Below are 18,839 nucleotides of genomic sequence, written 5' to 3'. Positions count from 1 at the left end.
CAAGTTAAGTGATTTTCCAATTATCAATCAACTGGTAAATGCTTGAGCAAAGATTCCAACCTGAGTAAACCAACCTATCATGGTCTCAATGCCATATTAAAATGTGAGTTTTTTTCTTTTTTTTTTTTTTAAACTAATTTAAACACATATCCTGATTAATGTATTCCTGATGTTATGGAAGTTCCGAGTACATATTTGATTACTTATTGATACATTTAAGTTTTTTGCTGCTGTTTTGTGTTTTTGAGACAGAGTTCTGTGTGGCTTTGGAGTCTGTCCAGGAACATGCTCTATAGACCAGCCTGGCCTCAAATTCACAGAGATCTGCCTGCCTCTGCATCCTGAGTGCTGGGATTAAAGCTGTGTGCCACCACTGCAAAGCTGTATTTAAATTTTTTAATTACTCATTTAATTTCACAATTTTAACAGTACTAGGTCTTTTATAATTAGTGACAGAATATTCATACATTGTGGGAAAATGGTTGAAATATAACATGAAAAATCCAAGATTCAAAATTATATTTATTATACCAAATTTGAGTGAGGGGGGAAAACCAGATAGGAGGGTACAGGTGAGAGAACCACAAAGTACTTTAACATTCAGAAGTTGTTTGGTGGATGTTTTATTATTTCATCTAAAACTAACATTTGGGGATTAGTGTACTGGTACAGCAGTTGCTAAGTATGCCTAAGTTCCTGATTTTAATCAGCAGCACTCAAAGAACAAAACAAAACCTTGCAAGGTAGTCTTTTTTTTTTTTTTACATAAAATGTTACAGTATTTAAAATATTCTGAAATATCCATGCCCTCAAAATGGAAAAATTTAAAGAACTTATAACTGAGCTTGTTCTTTTCTGTGTTAATATAAGGGCAAGTTTCATTGTGTATGTATCTATATTTCCCCAAATATTTGCACTGTGAAAGATTTTTAAAAGCATGAATTACTTTTATATTCAAAGTCATGTTATTTGCACATGTATTTTTTTTCTGTAAGTTCTGCTTTTAAAAACTTACTTATACATGTTTATTCTGCCTACATATATGTATATGTGTGTACTGTGTGCACATTGAAGGTTGGAAGAAGGTGTCAGATCCCCCAGAACTGGAGTTACCCATGGATATAAGCAACCATGTAGGTGCTGTGAAACAAACCCAGATCCTCTCCAAGAGCAACAAGTGCTCTTAACCACTGACTCAACTATGCTTCTCTGCCTGTATTTTTAAAAAATAAAAATCACTTTTATAAAAATAAAAGTATATAGAAACTTCAGTGTAAAAACCTGCCTCTTTCTTAGACTGTCTGATATTTTTTTTTTATTTCCAGCGGCAGTTCCCCAGTGTTTACCTTTAAAATGTGGCATGGATGTCTGTGTGAGTGTCCCAGCTCTGACTTGTTCCTGAATACTCTTCTAGGTAGAAGAGGCACTAATCCAGATCCATGATCCGGAACTTAGGAAGCTGCTTAACCCAACCACTGCAGACCTAAGGTTCGCAGATTACCTAGTGAGGCATGTGACTGAGAACCGCGATGATGTCTTCCTGGATGGCACAGGCTGGGAGGGAGGTGACGAATGGATCCGGGCACAATTTGCAGTCTACATCCATGCTCTGCTGGCTGCTACACTGCAGTTAGGTAAGAAGCACACAGCCACGTTTCTTCCTATGAATTTTCATGTTCTGGTGTAATGTTTTGTGAAAGTGTCATGAAGATAATTTGCCTTGTTGTGTCTATCAGGGTTTTAGATCATTACTGTCACTCCCACCTACCAGGGTAGTTTTAAATCCAGGTTTCAGAGACGTCCTTTATTATAAAGAAGAACTAATGGTCAAGTCCTCATTTGTTAGTTGGATGTTTTTAAATGTCTGTCACCTCTACGAATACAGCAGCAGAAGCATCAAAATTAAATCTTGTGCCAGGTGGTGGTGGTGGCACATGCCTTTCAGGAAGCAGAAGCAGGCAAATCTCTGTGACTTCGAAGCCAGCCTGGTCTACAGAGTGAGTGCCAGGACAGGTTCTAAAGCTACACAGAAAAACCCTGTCTCAAACAACAACAACAAAGACAGGGTTTCTCTGGGTAGATTTGGCTGTCTTGGACTAGGTTGGCCTTCAACTCATAGAAACCCGCCTGCCTCTGCCTCTGCCTCTGCCTCTGCCTCTGCCTCTGCCTCCCGAATGCTGGGATCACCATCCGACAAGAAACCCTGTCTTAAAAAAAAAAAAAATGCATTTCAAATTTAATTACTAATCTAAAAAGTAGCCCAGGTAGCCACCAGGTTTTGGGCCTCATGAGTAAACAACTTAAAAAAAAAATTAATACATGAAAAGTCTGTTCTGAAAACTTTATAGCTAATACTCTTTTTTTTTTTTTTTTTGGTAAGGTTTCTCTATGTAGGCCCGACTGTCCTGAACTTGCTCTTGTAGACTCACTCTGTAGGCTGACTTTGAACTCAGAGATCCACTTGCCTCTGCCTTTGCACTGCTGGAATTAAAGGCATGCAACACCACTACCCAACTCATTTTATAGCTAGTAATTAATTTTTACCTTAACAGTAACCCCAGACATTCCAATTTTACAGAAGATAGAATGAGGTGGGGGAAATGCCATAACTTGCTCATCCATCTGGTTGAGAGGCTTCAGCTGTCTGGTTTAAGTCTGCTCCCAGCCAGCACGGTCAAGAGAGGAGAATTAGCTGCAGGAGTGGCTTGTCAAAGCATACCTTTAAGCTGTAGATGCAACTGTGTCTCCTAGGCCTTTCCTAGTAACAAAAGCTACTTGCATTTCACCTTCAAAGCAAACAACATAGCCAGCCATGGTGGCACACACCTCAGTTACCACCTGCCTGGACAGAAGAAAGCCTAGACCAGATGGGTCACAAGAATTTGAAGCAAACCTGAGTACATAGCAAGACCTTGTCTCAAAAACAAAATAGCAGACCTTCGTGCCTGTATGATAAATGTGAGGCAATAGCTTGTTAGATCAGTTTTCCAGACCTTTTCTGTCTCTGCAAGTAGAAAAATGTTCTGTATTGACACTTCCCCATAGTATCAAGAAAGGCAGGAGCTATTTAGCATTAATGTGAAAATCCTGTGTTAAGTATTTTTGACAGTACAATACTTGGATACTCAAGAGTAAAGCACCAAATAGTGAGAGAAAGTCCAAACAAAGGAAACTTGGATAAAAAAGCAGTTGACTTGCTTGTTCTTAACTCTTTTGACATTTGTGAAGGGGTTCTAACTGCCCCACTATATGCTTATGCCAGTATGTCTGCTCAGTGGCAAGTCTCTAGTTTCTGTGCAATAAGTGAGATGATCCTTGTAACGGTAAGGAAAACATGAAAACATTTTGGTGTTGTAGAGAGCTTTGGAAAATGTTTGGCTCAGTCCTCTTATTTTCCAGTTAAGAAAATGAAGTTCTGAGTGATTAAGTGACTTGCCAAAGGCTACATAGCTTCTTAACAGGAATTCTGGAGCTAGACTCAAGTTTACTGACACCTGTAGGCTTTGTCCCCACACTGTAGGAGTGGGACTTAAAACTATGCTTTCACCCTTTATGGTTATTAATCTTCATGCCCAGATGGCTGTGGTCCAGCTCAACTTCTTTCAACCATTTATTGTCAGATAATGAAAAGATGTTATCAGACTATGGAACTACTTTTGTTGCCGCCTGGAAGAATACTCACAACTACAGGGTATGGAACAGCAATAAGCACCCAGCACTTTCAGAGATAAACCCAAAGTAAGTACATCCTCTAGACTGATGGGATAGATAATGGTTGCTTTTCAAAAGAAAGTCTTTTTGTTATTGAGACAGTCTCACTGTGTAGCCCCTGCCTAACCTGGAATTCACTATGTAGACCAGACTGGCCTCAAGCCTAGAGCCACTTGGCTCTGCCTTCCCATTGCTTAGATTTTTAGTGATACAAACATTTATTGGCTATTTTCATTGTATTTTGAACTTCATTTCTTTATGAGAAATGGACAAAGTCAATTTTGTGTTCAACACCATTTTATTTGGAGGCTGTAGTTTAATGTTCTTAGCTAAAGTGGAACTGTGATTTAACTTATGCTAGAAAGGATAAAGACACACAGACTTTACAAGGTACAGATTAAACAGGATCATCTGCATAGGGAGGTAGTTTTAGAACATTTTGGTGAACACATCTGTTATCTCTCAAAGAAAATGAATAGGTTCAACCCTAACTTTGGTGAATTTTTTGGCTGTAGCAAAACCTATATTGTCATCTGAATATATTAAAAAACTTAAAAGAAGACAACATTTTATTGCTATTAAATGAAGAAACTAAGAGTTCAAAGTAGTATGCCTTGCCAGCTACAAGGTCTATGTTCTGAAGCATGTAAAGAGAAAGTATGTGAGCTGGTTTGCCAGGGACACTTGAGGTGGCTCTCCTTACCCTAATTGTCAGCTGCCCAGTATGTGAGCCATCTCCATCATTGCATCTGATGCTACTAACCTGAACCAGCTCTACAGATCTTAATGCTATCACATAGGCTTAGCTAGAATGGGCTTTAAAGGATTATAAATCCTTTGATATGGTACCTATTTAAATGGTACCTAGACAAAATGTATAAAGAAACTAAGGTTATGAGAGTTGAAAACCAGACTGGAGTATAGCTATGCATGGTCTCACATGCTTGCAATCCCACACTCAAGAGGCTAAAATAGGAGAGTTGTTAAGTCGGGCCACATGGCAAGACTTGTCTTCAAAAACAAGGATGACAGCAATAGACATGCTAACACAAAAGGGGAAGTCTCATGGGTCTTCAAAGCCAGACCAAGAACTACAGAAAGCTAAGGAATGCTGAGAACAGAGGAAGCAGAAGACGTTTTCACAGGGAAGAGCCCCCAAATTGTGGTCAGCCCTGAAATCATATACGTACAATTAACATTAAGCAGACTAAGTTTTATGTGTATGTGTGCAATTAAAGAAACAGAGGCCATAAATTTGAGAGAGCAAGATGGGTTACATTGGAAGGGTTGTAGGGAAGAAAGGAAAAAGGGGGAACAATCAGGAAGTATAATTTGGAACATTCCAAACTAATTATTTTTTTAGCTCCTAAAGCAGAATCCTCTAAAATTACCAAGCATCAGCCACATCCTACCTCTAAAATCAAGCCTTTCTGAAAACAGGAAGAAAGAATGATTGGGGATGCTTTTGTGATTTTATAGTGTTTTGAACTCAGAGCTTGGAACATATTAGGCAAGTGATATACCAGCTACAACCACAGAATGTTTCTGTGATTTGTTAGATTAGTTATGATATCTATAAAAGGATGACCTGCTCTCTGTGCTTGCTTTGACTCACAGCACTTTGCTGTCATTTGAAAAGTAGCTGTGAATTTCAATTTCTTCATAGCACTGGACAGAGGGACCTGAGTGTAAGATAGGAATTGTTTATTGACCTCTCTCTTCCAGTCTTAATTGCTTGAGTCATGTGTTTGGTTTGCTTTTGGTTTTAATAAACTGTTTTTCCTTAGGTGTGGCAGAAATAAGTAAGAATAATGTATTTTCATACAAAACTACAGTGCCATTTTAGTTTCTGCATTTTGAGTTGCTTGTCTAATAAAAACAGTTTTTGCTGATTCACCAGCAAATCTTTTCATGGGCAATGACACATATTTATTTACAGGGCAACCAGGGTCAAGGTACGCTTGTGACTCACCTACGTCAGTTACTCACCTGATTGATTTCCTAGTGTGTTTTTAAGCTGGGTTGATGCTTAGGTCTCACCGCAGATGAAGTAAGGGGTGTTGTTAGCACTATGTTGGGGTAGTTTTAGCACCTCCATATCCCTACACACACATCCATCTCTAACCATGGTCATCCATTGCACAAAGAAAGAAGATAGGGCTCAAAATTGTTGAGTCACTTCTTCTAGAGCTCATATTAGGAATGATAGATGGGGCCCCACTGTCAGTTTAAGAGCACTGTGTCCACTTGTGTCCCCCAAAAGGTTTACTAACAGCATGCAGCTTTATTGATGATGCACTCATAGTCTAAACTTAAGGTTTGTTTTGCAGCCATCCTTTTCAAGGCCAGTACTCAGTGTCAGACATGAAACTCAGATTCTCACAGTGAGTACTTATAGAAAGTAAGGGGAAATTATTCTGTCTGAGTACATACCATGTGTTTCATTGCCAATTGGGTATTTTGTTTATCTACTTGATGGACTTGTGTTTCAGATAGTAACCCAATGAGTATAACATTCTGTAATTGAACAGCATGTATTTTAAAATGAAAGCACTCTGTCCATCCACAATAGTATGAAAAAAATAACAGGACTTATCATTCCTATTTTGATGACATGCTGTCAGCAAACCATGTCTGTCAAGGAGATACATCTTTATGTCCTCACCTCTTAGCTCATTTCTGGGGTCTTTTAGTACATTCTGAAATTTACTCATAATAATTTTGCTTTTTATTTTTCCAGTACTAATTTGGGATGGTAATGGAGTGGTTTGGTTGTGGGTGTTCTCAAATGTTTGAGATTTTTAAAAATTGTATTTCTTTTCTTAGTTCTGTTCAGAACAGTGAACGTGGCAAAAAAATTGGCAATGTCATGGTCTCAACTAGCCGGAATGTGGTACAAACAGGAAAAGCTGTCGGTAAGGCACACCCTCAGCAGGAGCTGCTATCACACATACCTATTTCTCTCTTCAATGTGTATTTCATTAAAATAAAGTTATAGACATTTGTGGATCATATAATACAAAGGGGATTTTTAAATTGTCAGTCTTAACCAGGAGTTGGTGGCTCACACCTTTCATCCCAGCACTCAGGAGGCTGAGGCAGGCAGATCTCTGTGAGTTCGAGACCAGCCTGGTCTACAAGAGCTAGTTCCAGGACATGCTCCAAAGCTATACAGAAAACCCTGTCTTGAAAAAAAAAAATTGTCAGTTTTAAAAGTAAGGAAGGCATTTATGTTTTCTAAGTGGAGTGCTAAAAGAGACACTAAAGCGGTGACTTCACTGTAGACTCACAGGAACTGAAAGGACAAAGGAAGCTTGTCAACAAACTTGACATAGATGGACAAGTTCCTTGAAAGACATAAACTAATAAGGAATTTAAAATCAGAATAGCTCTGGCTCTGCTGAAGAAATTAAAACCTGGTGCCAGATTTCTAACTTAATCCACATCTATGTTGGCTTCACTTTTGAATTCTCTCTTCCTCCTTCCTTCCTCTTTCCCTCTCTTTCTTTCTCTTATTCAACCCTTTCTTCTTTTTGTTAAGACAGTCTCACTTTGTAGCTCTTGTTAGTCTCAAACTCTGGATCTTCCTGACTCAACATCCCAGGTGCCGAGAATATAAGCTTCTCTTTGAAATTCTTAGAAATAACATAATTGTATACAAAGCCTTTCAGAAAGTAGTGAATGAGGTAATACTTTCCACCTCATTTTATGAGGCCAGTATCAACCAGATACCCAAAGCTAGATAAATCATAACATGTTACATATATCCTTCTGTGCCTACCATTTTGTTCACTTAAAAATTTTTGAAGATGATATTCCTTGTTGAACCTGAATAAATTCTTTATTTCCCCTTTCCTTCTCTTTTCTTTGTTTTGTTTGGTTGGTGTTTTTGTTTTGGTTTGGTTTGTTTTTTTTGTTTTGAGACAGGGTCTCACTATGTAGCTCTGGCTAACTTGTAACTTGTTATGTAGACCAAGGTGGCTTTGAACTCAGAGATCTGCCTGCCTCTGCCTCCCAAATACTGGGATTAAAGGTATGCCCCACCACATCCAGCCCCTCTTTTCTGTATTTTTAACTTGTTATTTTGATCCAGTTTCAATCCTAGAAACCACAGTAGTTACTTTTCACCACTTTGACCGTACCTAACAGAAGCAAGGGAAAAGTTTGCTTTAGCTATGGTTTTAAAGGGTACAGTTCATCAGGTTGGCAAAGTCGTGATGGAATTCATAACAGTGTGAGAATGTGGCTGTTCCTTTCATCCTGGTGTATCAGGAAGCATGGAACTGGAACTGGAAACATACAATCTCAAAACCCCACCCAAGAATTCGCAAAATAGCATCACCATGCAAGGATAAAACATTCAAACATATGCTGTGGGGATACTTTATGATTAACACATAACACAAATAACTGTTAGCTAACCCTATTGAACACAACTCAAAAGCCCCCTATGAGAATGTGTCATAGTGATCTTGGTAGCTAACATTCCTTACACCTATAGAAAGATGGTGGAAGGACTCTATGAACTCATTTTAAAAGGCACAGAACATATAGTCCTACTGTTAGATTCACTTTATTGCCAGAGGAATGGAATTTGATATATAAATGTGGTGGTTATTTTCTTGCTCTTTTTGCTGTTCAGTCCTTCCTCTTCTTCCCAGATTTCTCCTCCTATTTGTTGTCTCTGCCTGCCAGACCTGCCTATCCTTTCTCCTGCCTCACTATTGACCGTTCAGCTCTTTATTAGACAATCAGGTGTTTTAGATAGGCAAAGTAACAACAGCTTCAGAGCTAAACAAATGCAAAATAAAATAATCCAACACATCTTTGCATCATTAAAACAAATGTTCCATAGCATAAGCAAATGTAACACACATTAAAATAATATTCCACAACATATAAGCATTTATTTCTGTATGGTTATACATTTGATTTATTTTGAATTCTTATTATACCAGGCTTTTTCTTACAGGCCACCAGCTCCCAAATCATGACATGGATACTTGTTACTAGTTATGAATGTTCTGCCTTAGCTTAAGTTTGTTTCTTGCTAGTTCTTATAACTTAACCTGTTTCTTGTCATCTATGTTTTGCCTCGGGGCTTTTACCTTTCTTTTTGCCTACTTTTTTTTTGGGGGGTGGGGGTGTTGAGACAGGGTTTTTCTGTGTAGCCCTAACTGTCCTGAACTCATTCTGTAGACCAGGCTGGCCTCAAACTCACAGAGATGCATCTGCCTCTGCCTCCTGAGTGCTGGGACTAAAGGCATGTGCCACCACCACCCACCCTGTATGTCCTACTTTTACTACTTATTGTGTCTGCCTGACTTCTGGCCCCACTTTTCAGTGTTGCTGCTGCTGCTAATTAAATCGAAATAGCAGTAACTCAAATAATTTCACACAGCAGCTTCGGAGAGAGTATTTAAACAGCAAAGACTTGAGGCCTGCAAGGCTCTGAATTTCTTTGTTTTATATAGCAGTTTTAGATTCTCTTCCAGTATATTACTATTCTTCCAGTATGAGTAAGTGGTTACTCAGCATTTAAGGTACATAGAGTGTATGACTGTGTGAGTGTGTGTGTGTGTGTGTGTGTTGTCGTCTGTCTGTCTTGTCTTCCTGAATGTGTATGAATATGTACAGGTATGTGTGTGTGACCATGGAAGCTAGAAGCATTGGATCCCTGGGAGCTAGACTTAAAGGTGGTTTTCGAGTTTACTTATATGGGTGCTAGGAACTGAATCTGGGTCCTCTGGAAGAACAGTAAATGATCTTAACTCCTGAGACATCTCTGCAGCCCATGTTTGACTTTTTAAGCTCTCTAGGTAATTCTGATTCACAGTCAGAGTTGCTAGTGCTGTGGCTATAAAATTATGTTATTAACCCCCTACAAAGTACCTAGTGTGCCTCCTATGGTAAGAAATTACTTGGTTTTCTTTAAGATATTCCCATTGAAAGAGATTGTTTTAAACTGAAATTTTAAGTGGTATTTTAGTAACCACATCGTTTTACTGTGTTTCAGTGAGATACCCTTTTTAATGGTTGTTGGGTTTTCATTGTCTCGTAATAAAATATTGAGTATAGGTTGGAGGTGTGGTTCAATATTAGAGCATCCCCTGAGTTCCATTCTCAGCATGCAAAAAATTAAACCTTTTTATTAAGTTCATATATTTTTCCTTTTGTTTTTCTTTTTCACACAGGCCAGTCAGTGGGAGGAGCTTTTTCCAGTGCAAAGACAGCTATGTCTTCCTGGCTATCTACTTTCACCACATCCACCCCTCAGAGTCTTCCTGAGCCACCCAATGGGAAGCCTTGAGGCCAACAGCAGAAGTTGCTTTGTTCTCTAAGGTGTAATGCTCCCTCCTCATCTGTTGCTCCCAGGGTCTCCTCTATCTACGGGTCCATACCCAGGGACCAAGATAGCAAAGTGTTTACATGGACGGTTGCACTCTGTCTAAATGAATGTTCCAGGATGCTGAACACATGAAACCACAACCATAGCAGGACTTGATTTCCAGGTTGGGGGTTAAATTGACTACTTTTACTTCATTCTGAGCCTAATTAATGTACACAATGAACCTTCTAGTGAATTTTAAGTTCTGAGATTGTACATTTGTTTACGTAGAATTTTTACATATGTATATTTTGTTCTATTTTGCTGTTTAAATATTTAGATGGTCATTGTAATTTATATTGACTAAAATTAAGTTATATTACTATTCTCTGAAGTTAGCCCTAAAATATACTTGTAAAGTATAGGGACTATGCATTCCGGCCTATATTACTCTGCTGAGTTCTAGGATGAACTTTTGTGGGGGTGGGGCATGGAAGGGACCTTCTACCCACTGAACACATTTACCAGCTCATTTCTTCCCAGAGCTGTGAAAGTCAAGAGGGAAAGCTCTAAAGATGAGTTGTCATTTTAGATGTGTTTCTTTGTGACAAAGTTGGTGTGAGGCAGCAAAGACGCCACTGTGCTTTCCTCCTGCTGGCAGTGACCATTCAGGGAAACAGCAGTGGTGGCTCAGGAGCACGGAAGGGTTGGCACATGTCTGTAGAGCAGTATTTTAATGACCCATGTGCCGGCATGATCAGCTCCAGTTATGTTGTAGTCTTAATCAGCACTTTGTTATCTAAAATGTGTGCCTTGTTTCTTCTTGTGAATGGTTGTCCATTGGATCTTGACAGATCTGCAGGCCTTCTTTAGTCTTATTCTGCATCGAGTCTTTCAGAGATATTTGGCCTTCCTACTTCCCTGACTGAAAATCCTCCTTTAGTCAGATCTACCACCTTTAAAAGAAAAACAAAGTGACCAATAAAGGTCACAACAATATAGACCACAACTTAGCTCACACGTAGAAAACCAAGAAGTGGGCTAGGGGATTGACTTAGTGAGGAAAAGCGATTAATGTACAAACCTGACAACCTGTGTTCAGATCCCTGGAATCTGAATAATCTGTAATCCCAGTGTTCCTATAGTGAGATGGGAGTCAGAGTCAGGACAGTGTTCTGGAAGCTCACAAACCAGCTAGTCTGGAGTGTGCAGTGAATTGACAGAAAAAAAGACAGATCCTGCCTCAAAACAAGGTGGAAAAAACCAACTCTTGAAAATTGTCCTCTGACTTCTGCGTGGGTAGTGTGTCATTGTACATGCTTACACAAACACACACACACACACACACACACACACACACACACACACACACGCACGCACGCACACACGCACACGTACCCCTCAGATGATAGAAATGTAAGAAGCAAGAGAATGAGCCCACAGCCATGCTGTGAGTCACTTGTTAGGTAAAGTACAACTAGTTTCATGTTACTACAGGCATGAATTGGCCAACTTCTCATGATTTGTACATAGCTGGAGTTCATGTGTTTATCATTCATAACTGACATTTGCTTTTCAGGGGATCCTTAATGGGGGCTCTCAGGGACTACTTTTGGGGAACAGTCTGCCTTTTTAGTAACAGAAGACATGTGGAATAATCATATCTACATATTTTTTAACAAGCACTGGAAAAGTAAGGGGCCTAATTAAGGACATGGATTATATTCCATTTATCCCTTATGCCCTAAAGACTATGAAAGAACATAGGGCATAATCTAATATCTCTAAAGCTTTGCAATTTGCACTTCCACACAAAACACAAACTACTTCCAATTGGGCATAATACCTTGAGAGAATCCAGTGACAATAAATTGATTAATATGAGATAAATAAATTGTTTAATGGGAGAACACCATTCATTTGCTTCAGCCAGGGAATATTTATTTGAAAGAGAAGTAGTAAAGCCACACGAAGCTGAAAGGCATTTTAATCAGTGTTTTGCTGAAACTGTTGGTTTTCTTAGATATCATTCATGTAGCTACAGCATGACAATGGACCTGTGGTAGTTGGCATTGCTAGGAGCCCTGACTCGTTAGTCAATAAGATAATAATTCATTCTTTAGTTTGCACCAGGTGTGTATGACTGGGTATATGCCTGCTGTCACTTAAAAAGCAATGCAACACTCACCTTGGAATATACTTGAAGAAAAAAGTTAAATGAAATTTAATTCTGCTTTTGTATCACATTCCCCATTTGAGTGTGTGTATGGGTCCCTCTGCATAGGATCTTACAGTCTGACTACACAAGTCTCTAAATTGCCATCCTCCTGCCTCTGTCTCCCAAATAACTGGGATTATAGGAGTTTACCACTCTGCTAAGCTTAAGTGTGTATTTTAATTAAATCTTCTCTTAATGTAAATTAAAACTTAACTCTTAAAATGGTCACTTTACTGGCTTTCAGCATATAATAACTTATCTTGGAATATAAAACATCCTAGAATGGTCAGAGACCATATGCCTGCTTCCTTCAGGTTCAGGGAAGCATTGACTTTTCAAGGGCCATATGCCATTTTCTTGTTGGCAGGGGCACTCCTGTAGCCAGTGTTGTGGAGAATAAGAGATGTGGCCCTAGCCCAGGGAGCCCACACACTGCTTTAGGCACCAGTGAGAGAGACTAACTGATGAGTAGTCTCCAAACACTGACGCCGTAGCCCTGGAACCAATACCAGGCCTTTTGACTCTTGCCTGCAGAGTTATGGATGTTGAAGCCCACACTTTTCTCCAGTGACCAACAATGCTTTTGTGTCTAAGAACTGAGTGTTTGTAACTAGACCTGAGGAAGTGAAAGTCAACGAACAATTTTCAGGTTTACAGGATGCAGACATTGTCGGTAGCTGTACTGCTTGCTGTCCAGGTGGTTTTGAGGAAGCCCATGATATTCCTAGCATAGTGACAGTGACATTGATAAGGGAGAGAGTTAAAACTGTGAATCTTGGCTAGATGAGTAGAAATTCTGAAGCTGCAGGTAACAGAGGTGGAGAACAATTTTATATGTATATTTGATTCATGAAGAATATGAATTGGCCAGGCCGTGGTGGCGCACGACTTTAATCCCAGCACTTGAGAGGCAGAGGCAGGCGGATCTCTGTGAGTTTGAGACCAGCCTGGTCTACAAGAGCGAGTGCCAGGATATGCTCCAAAGCCACATAGAAACCCTATCTTGAAAAACCAAGAAAAAAAAAAAAAGAATATGATTTGCCCATCCCTAAATCCATTCATGATTCACTAGCCCCCACGCCTGAAAGCAGTTCTCCTCTCTCTTTGAATTAAGAAACAGCAGGGCCTTCTTGAACACAGGACATACTTCCTCCACCCTGTTGCTTTCCAGGTTTTGAACTAAGCAGTTACTGTTCTTTAGAATAGCTTTCCTTAGAAACTCAAGGAGAAAGCAAATCCGGAAAACAAAAATGAAGTGTTGCACAGCTGGGGAGCAGGGCACTCAAAGTCTGAATGAGAGTATTTTGTCATCAGTGTTTAACCTATTTCAGGTATGAGTTCTTTAGAGGAGTTAGAACTGTAATCAGCTATTTGCGTTTCTAAATGAAGCTGTAACATTCTTTTCCTGATAGGCAGGGTTTATTGAAGCTGTATATTCTCTGGAGAAAATTTTGTGGGAGTTAACAGTCAGTGGCCCCTTTCCCTCCCATGTTGATAGGTTTGGAAGTCCTGCAGGCCATCATCCTCATCTATACCCACAGGCAGACATCTGCTGCAGCCTCCACAGAAGGCAGTCTGCTAGGGCAGAAGCTGCTGACTGGTCTGTGGTGCTAAGTGCACCAGCCTGTTAGTGTATTGGGGCATTGCTTGGGATTTCTGAAGTGGCAAGATTCGCACACTCTGGTTCCTTATTGAAAAATGGCCCAGCATTCCTGGCTTTCCATGCCATCTCTCGGGAGCCTTTAACTGTGATGGATACTCCCCAAAGCACTCGAAGATAGCCATCATAACATGCTGTGCCGCTGGGTCTTTCTCATTCCAAGTCTTCTGTCTTCGTTGCTTTGGAATTGCTTTTTCATATTTCCCAACATTCCACAAACTTTTCAGAAACAAAGAAAAGGAATGTGCATCTTTATTTTTTCATATAAAAAACTTCATAAAAATGACTTCCTACCTATATGTTATGAAGAAGAAACTGGCTCCCTTATGTGTTAGAACACTCCAAAATTAAAAGGTTATGCATGTCTAAGGGGTTGGATATATTTTGTAAAACTCTGAATACATTTGTATTTCTGTGCTGTTCATAAATTTACCTTTTTACTTATACTAATTAAAGATATAGAAAGCTATATATTTAAATCATGTAAATGGAACACAATTTAAGGGGGTTTCAAATCTTATTTCTCATCAGCTTCTCATGCACATACTATGCTGCTCAAGTTTCTTTTGTGTGCAATATAAACATTTGAACATTTCAAGTCAGGTACTGAGCCAGAAAAGGTCATTGAAGTTTTCAGAAAACTGCTTAGAAAATATTTTATTTTCTTGAAATACTGTTCTTTTATAGCTAGAAAAACAAGATTGAGAATTGCATGTTTCAGTCCACTTGATAATCATTTCTAAATTTAGGAAGCATTTGATTAATGAATTGGTGAAGGCACTTAGTGGTTGGAAAGTAGTTTCTAAGGAAGTTTAGCTATAGCACATATTTTATCAGAGAAATTGCTTCTCTTTAGTAGTTTTGTAGTTTGTGCTGGTTCATTTCTATCGTCATTTGTTTTTTTAAAGTGTATTCAAGTTATATATCATGTCTAATCATGCTAACTGTAGAGATTCTATTGTACCTTTATTTTAAGCAAAACCTGATAATAAAATTATCCTGTTTCTCTTGCACACTTGCTATTGATCTCCTAGACATATCTGCGTGTTGTCTGTGTGGTTTCTGGCCTTCACAACTGGGCAACAGTGCATTCTTCATTTGTCAAGAAAGCAGCACATAGGTGAACTGAAGGACTCTCCGCCCATATAGCCTCCTCCTGACATTGCTTGTGGTGGACCCTCAGCTTTCTAGCTGTGACCTCTGCAGGAAGAGCCCTATGGCATCTATGGAACTCTGAAGATAGGATGCTAGGCAAGTACTAAGGAGATTGGTCATCTAATCACCTCATGGACAAGGCCAGGGAAGTAGGACACTGCACTAAGGCAGCCCTTTTTCTCCACTTGGAATTGAAAGGTTCAAAATATTACACTGAGGGTTCCAAGCACATTTTCTGTGCACCCTGGTTCTGTTACAACTGTTGTACAAAGGAAGGCCTTTGTGATACATTTCATGGAATAAGCTGATAAATGTCCCTTTTCTGGGGACATGTGAGTGATGGTACAAGACTAAGAGTTCTTTCATATGACTTGTAAGGGTTTTGGAGCTGTTGAGATGACCACTACCATCTCCTTCCTCATCTTGGTGACCTGCTCAGTCTGAGTCCCTGTCCTCACCCAGGTTAACAGCTGCCTAGTCTTCACTCTGACAGGACAGTGGGAGTTACAGTGGAAAAGACATGACCCTAGGAGTCGGGTCTTTATGAAGGAGAATCTAAGGCAGTCCACACAGCGTTGTGGAGGCACACTGACAAAGCTGACCTGCCTCGTTTCTCTGTCACCAAACCATCCAGCACTTACTCATGTCTTCATGATCATGGAATCAGGAGACAGAATACCCTGGGCAAGAAATCAGAAGGTTGTATTCTTTGCTCTTATCCTGTGAACAGCTGCTGTTGGAGCTACTGACATCCTAACATATCATAAAGTAGTATTCAAATGATTGATTTTAGAACAAGGTCTTGCTATGTAGCCCTTGCTGGCATGTTGCTCTCAATGCCACAAATTCAGCAATTCTGCCTCAGCCTCCTGGGTGCTGGGATAACAGGCATGCATCACCATACTGGGCTATAGGGCTCAAAGGTTTTTTGCTTTGTTGTTTATGTATGGGTGTTATGTCTGTGTGTAATGTGAGAGGTATTGCAAGAGTTACAAATTATCTTCATTATGGGGCTACAAAAGGAAATAGAATTTAAAGGGAAACAGATTCACCGCGCAAGGTGGAAGCTGCCGTGTCCTGCCCATCGGCCCCCCATCGGCTGCCCATCGGCCCCGGGGAGATGTGAACAACACAAGCTTGCTTCTGCTCCCACTTCCCAAGAGAGCCAGTATGCTTCTCTCATCTCCTAATCCCAGAGTGTTTGGATTACCATTATTTCTTGTGTTACCATTATTGGTACTACCAGACTTAAACTTGGCCAGTCTGGTGAGTGTTTCTCTGAATGTGGATAAATTTGGGAGGCATTTCATTCATTTCTACTTTTGAAATATTCCTGTTGACAGCCGTGTTGGTGACACACATTTTTTTCTTTTCATTTGAAAATAGATTTGTTTTTACTTATTTTACATACTAATCCCATTTCTTCCTCTCCCCTTCTCCACTTTCCCCCTTTCCACCTCCCCCATCCACTCCTCAGATGGGGCAAGGCCTTCTTTGGGGAGTCAACAAAGTCTGGCATACCAAGTTTAGGCAGGACCAAGACCCTCTCCCTCCTGTATCAAGGTTGAACAAGGTAACCCACCATAGGGAGTGGGCTCTACAAAGCAAGTTCATGCACCCAGGATAGGTCCTGATCCCACTGCCAGGTCCCCCCCCCCAACAGATTAAGCCACATAATTGTCACCCACATTCAAAGGGCCTAGTTCAGTCCCATTCAGGTTCCCTAGCTATCAGTCCATAGTCTGTGAGCTCCCACTAGCTCGGGTCAGCTGTCTCTGTGATTTTCCCCATCATGATCTTGACCCCACCCCCCTGTTCATATGATCCCTCCTCCCTCTCTTCAGCTGAACTCCAGGAGCTCAGCTTAGTACTTGGCTGTGGTCACTGCATCTGCTTCCATCAGTTACTGGATGTAGGTTCTATGATGACAATTAGGGCAGTCACTAATATGATTAAAAGGGAAGGCCCATTCAGGCACCCTCTCCACTATTGCTAGGAATTTTAGGTGAGGGTCATCCTTGTGGATTCCTGGGAGTTTCTCTAGCACCAGGTTTCTCCCTAACCCTATAATGGCTCCCTCTATCAAGATATCTCTTTCATTGCTCTCCCCCTCTGTTCCTCCTTCACCTCTGCCTTCTTGGTCCCTCATGTTCCCATCCGCCACCCCTCCCTTCTACCCCACTTCCCAGTTTGCCCAGAAGATCTTAACTATTTTCCCATCCTGGGGCCCTCCATGTTTTTCCCTCTTAAGGTCCCCCTTTTTACCTAGCTTCTCTGGGTTTGTGGATTGGTGACACACACCTTTAATCCCAGCACTCAGGAGGCAGAGGCATGCAGATCTCTTGAGTTCAAGGCCAGCCTGACCTACAGAGTGAGTTATAGGACAGTCAAGGCTACAGAGAGAAACCCTGTGTCAAAAATTAGCAAAGAAAAATTCCCATTGCCTTATGTTCTCTCATACACCACACACACACACACACACACACACACACACACACACACACACACACACACACACACACACACACACACACACACACACACACACACACACACGGAGAGAGGGGGAGAGAGAGAGAGAGAGAGAGAGAGAGAGAGAGAGAGAGAGAGAGAGATGTTCTGTCTTATGCTGTGTTGATAAAAACAAACTACCCAATATGGTAATTTATGAAGAATAAGAAGTTATTTCTCATCACCCTAGAGGACAAGAATCCAAGATTCTTGTCCATTCTCTTCACTGGGTCCATTGTCTTCAGAGCCTCTTCTTCCAAGATGACTTCTGTCTTAGTTAGGGTTTCTATTGCTGGTCTTGAACTCTCCTAGCCTCTGCCATCTGGCTGTTGGTATTCAAGGTATGCACCACCACACCTGGCCCTGTGCTTTTCTTCGATTCCTTTTCACAAGTTGGAAGCCTAGCTGGATTGGGGTCTTGCTCTGAAGCCACCACTTCCTTTATCCCACTAAACAGGCTTTTCTTTAATCTTCCTCATGTTCCTTTTCTCTTCCAACTGTACCTTTTGTATTTTTACTTGGTCAGCTTGCTCCTTTTCATTACAGATTTGCACTAATAGCCACACAGCGCAGTCAATGCTAGGTTGTTTGGAACTATCCTCTGCCAAAACTGTTAATCCGTGACTCTTCAGTTTATCCTCAGACAGATGTTTTAAGATAAGGGCAGAAAACAGCCATATTCTTCACCAAAATACCACAAGAACTATCTGTAGGCCACATATTAATACTCTTCTGTTCTCAAACTTCTTGATCTGGGCCCCCACAGTAGAAATCACCTTCAGTGCCACTGTCTTCTATCCTCTACTAGCATAGGCCATTAAGCCGAGACTTACAGCATTCAACTGCTTTTCTAATTCAAAATCCCAATGTGGTCCATATCCCGCCAAACAAAAGCATGATGTAACCTATCACAGGAATACCCCAGTGCCAGCTCCTGGCGTAGTTAGGGTTTCTACTGCTATGAAGAGACACTAGGACCATGCCAAGTCTTACAAAGCAAAACATTTGACTGGGGCTAGCTTACAGTTCAGAGGTTTAATCCATTGTCATCATGGTAGGAAGCATGGTGGCATGCAGGCCGATGTGATGCTGAAGAAGTAACGGAAAGTTCTTTGTCTGGATTGGCTGGCAGCAGGAAGAGAGAATAGCACTGGGCCTGCTTTGAGCATCTGAAGCCTCAAAGCCCACCCCCAGTGACACACATCCTCCAACAAGGCCACACCTCCAATAATGCAACTCCCTGAGTCTGTGGGGTC

At 40.6% G+C, this 18,839-nt stretch overlaps 1 protein-coding gene across 3 annotated transcripts in view; it reads left to right on the top strand.

Annotated features, from left to right (window-relative positions):
- The window catches only part of Avl9 (AVL9 cell migration associated), a 46,000-nt gene extending 31,068 nt beyond the window's left edge, over positions 1-14,932 (top strand). For all 3 annotated transcript variants that reach the window (XM_027429710.2, XM_027429709.2, XM_035448438.1), the window contains 5 exons: positions 1,415-1,634; positions 3,621-3,738; positions 6,042-6,095; positions 6,538-6,626; positions 9,906-14,932. In XM_027429710.2, coding sequence (XP_027285511.1) covers positions 1,415-1,634; positions 3,621-3,738; positions 6,042-6,095; positions 6,538-6,626; positions 9,906-10,021 — 597 coding nt within the window. In that variant the 3' untranslated portion in view covers positions 10,022-14,932. The remainder of the gene's footprint in view (positions 1-1,414; positions 1,635-3,620; positions 3,739-6,041; positions 6,096-6,537; positions 6,627-9,905) is intronic.
- Positions 14,933-18,839: the final 3,907 nt, after the last annotated feature.

The sequence above is a fragment of the Cricetulus griseus genome, chromosome 8 (genome assembly GCF_003668045.3).
Source record: "Cricetulus griseus strain 17A/GY chromosome 8, alternate assembly CriGri-PICRH-1.0, whole genome shotgun sequence".
Classification (NCBI taxonomy): Eukaryota; Metazoa; Chordata; class Mammalia; order Rodentia; family Cricetidae; genus Cricetulus; species Cricetulus griseus.
The sequence above is the reverse complement of the archived record's forward strand: the minus strand, read 5'-3'. Positions and strand labels throughout refer to the sequence as shown.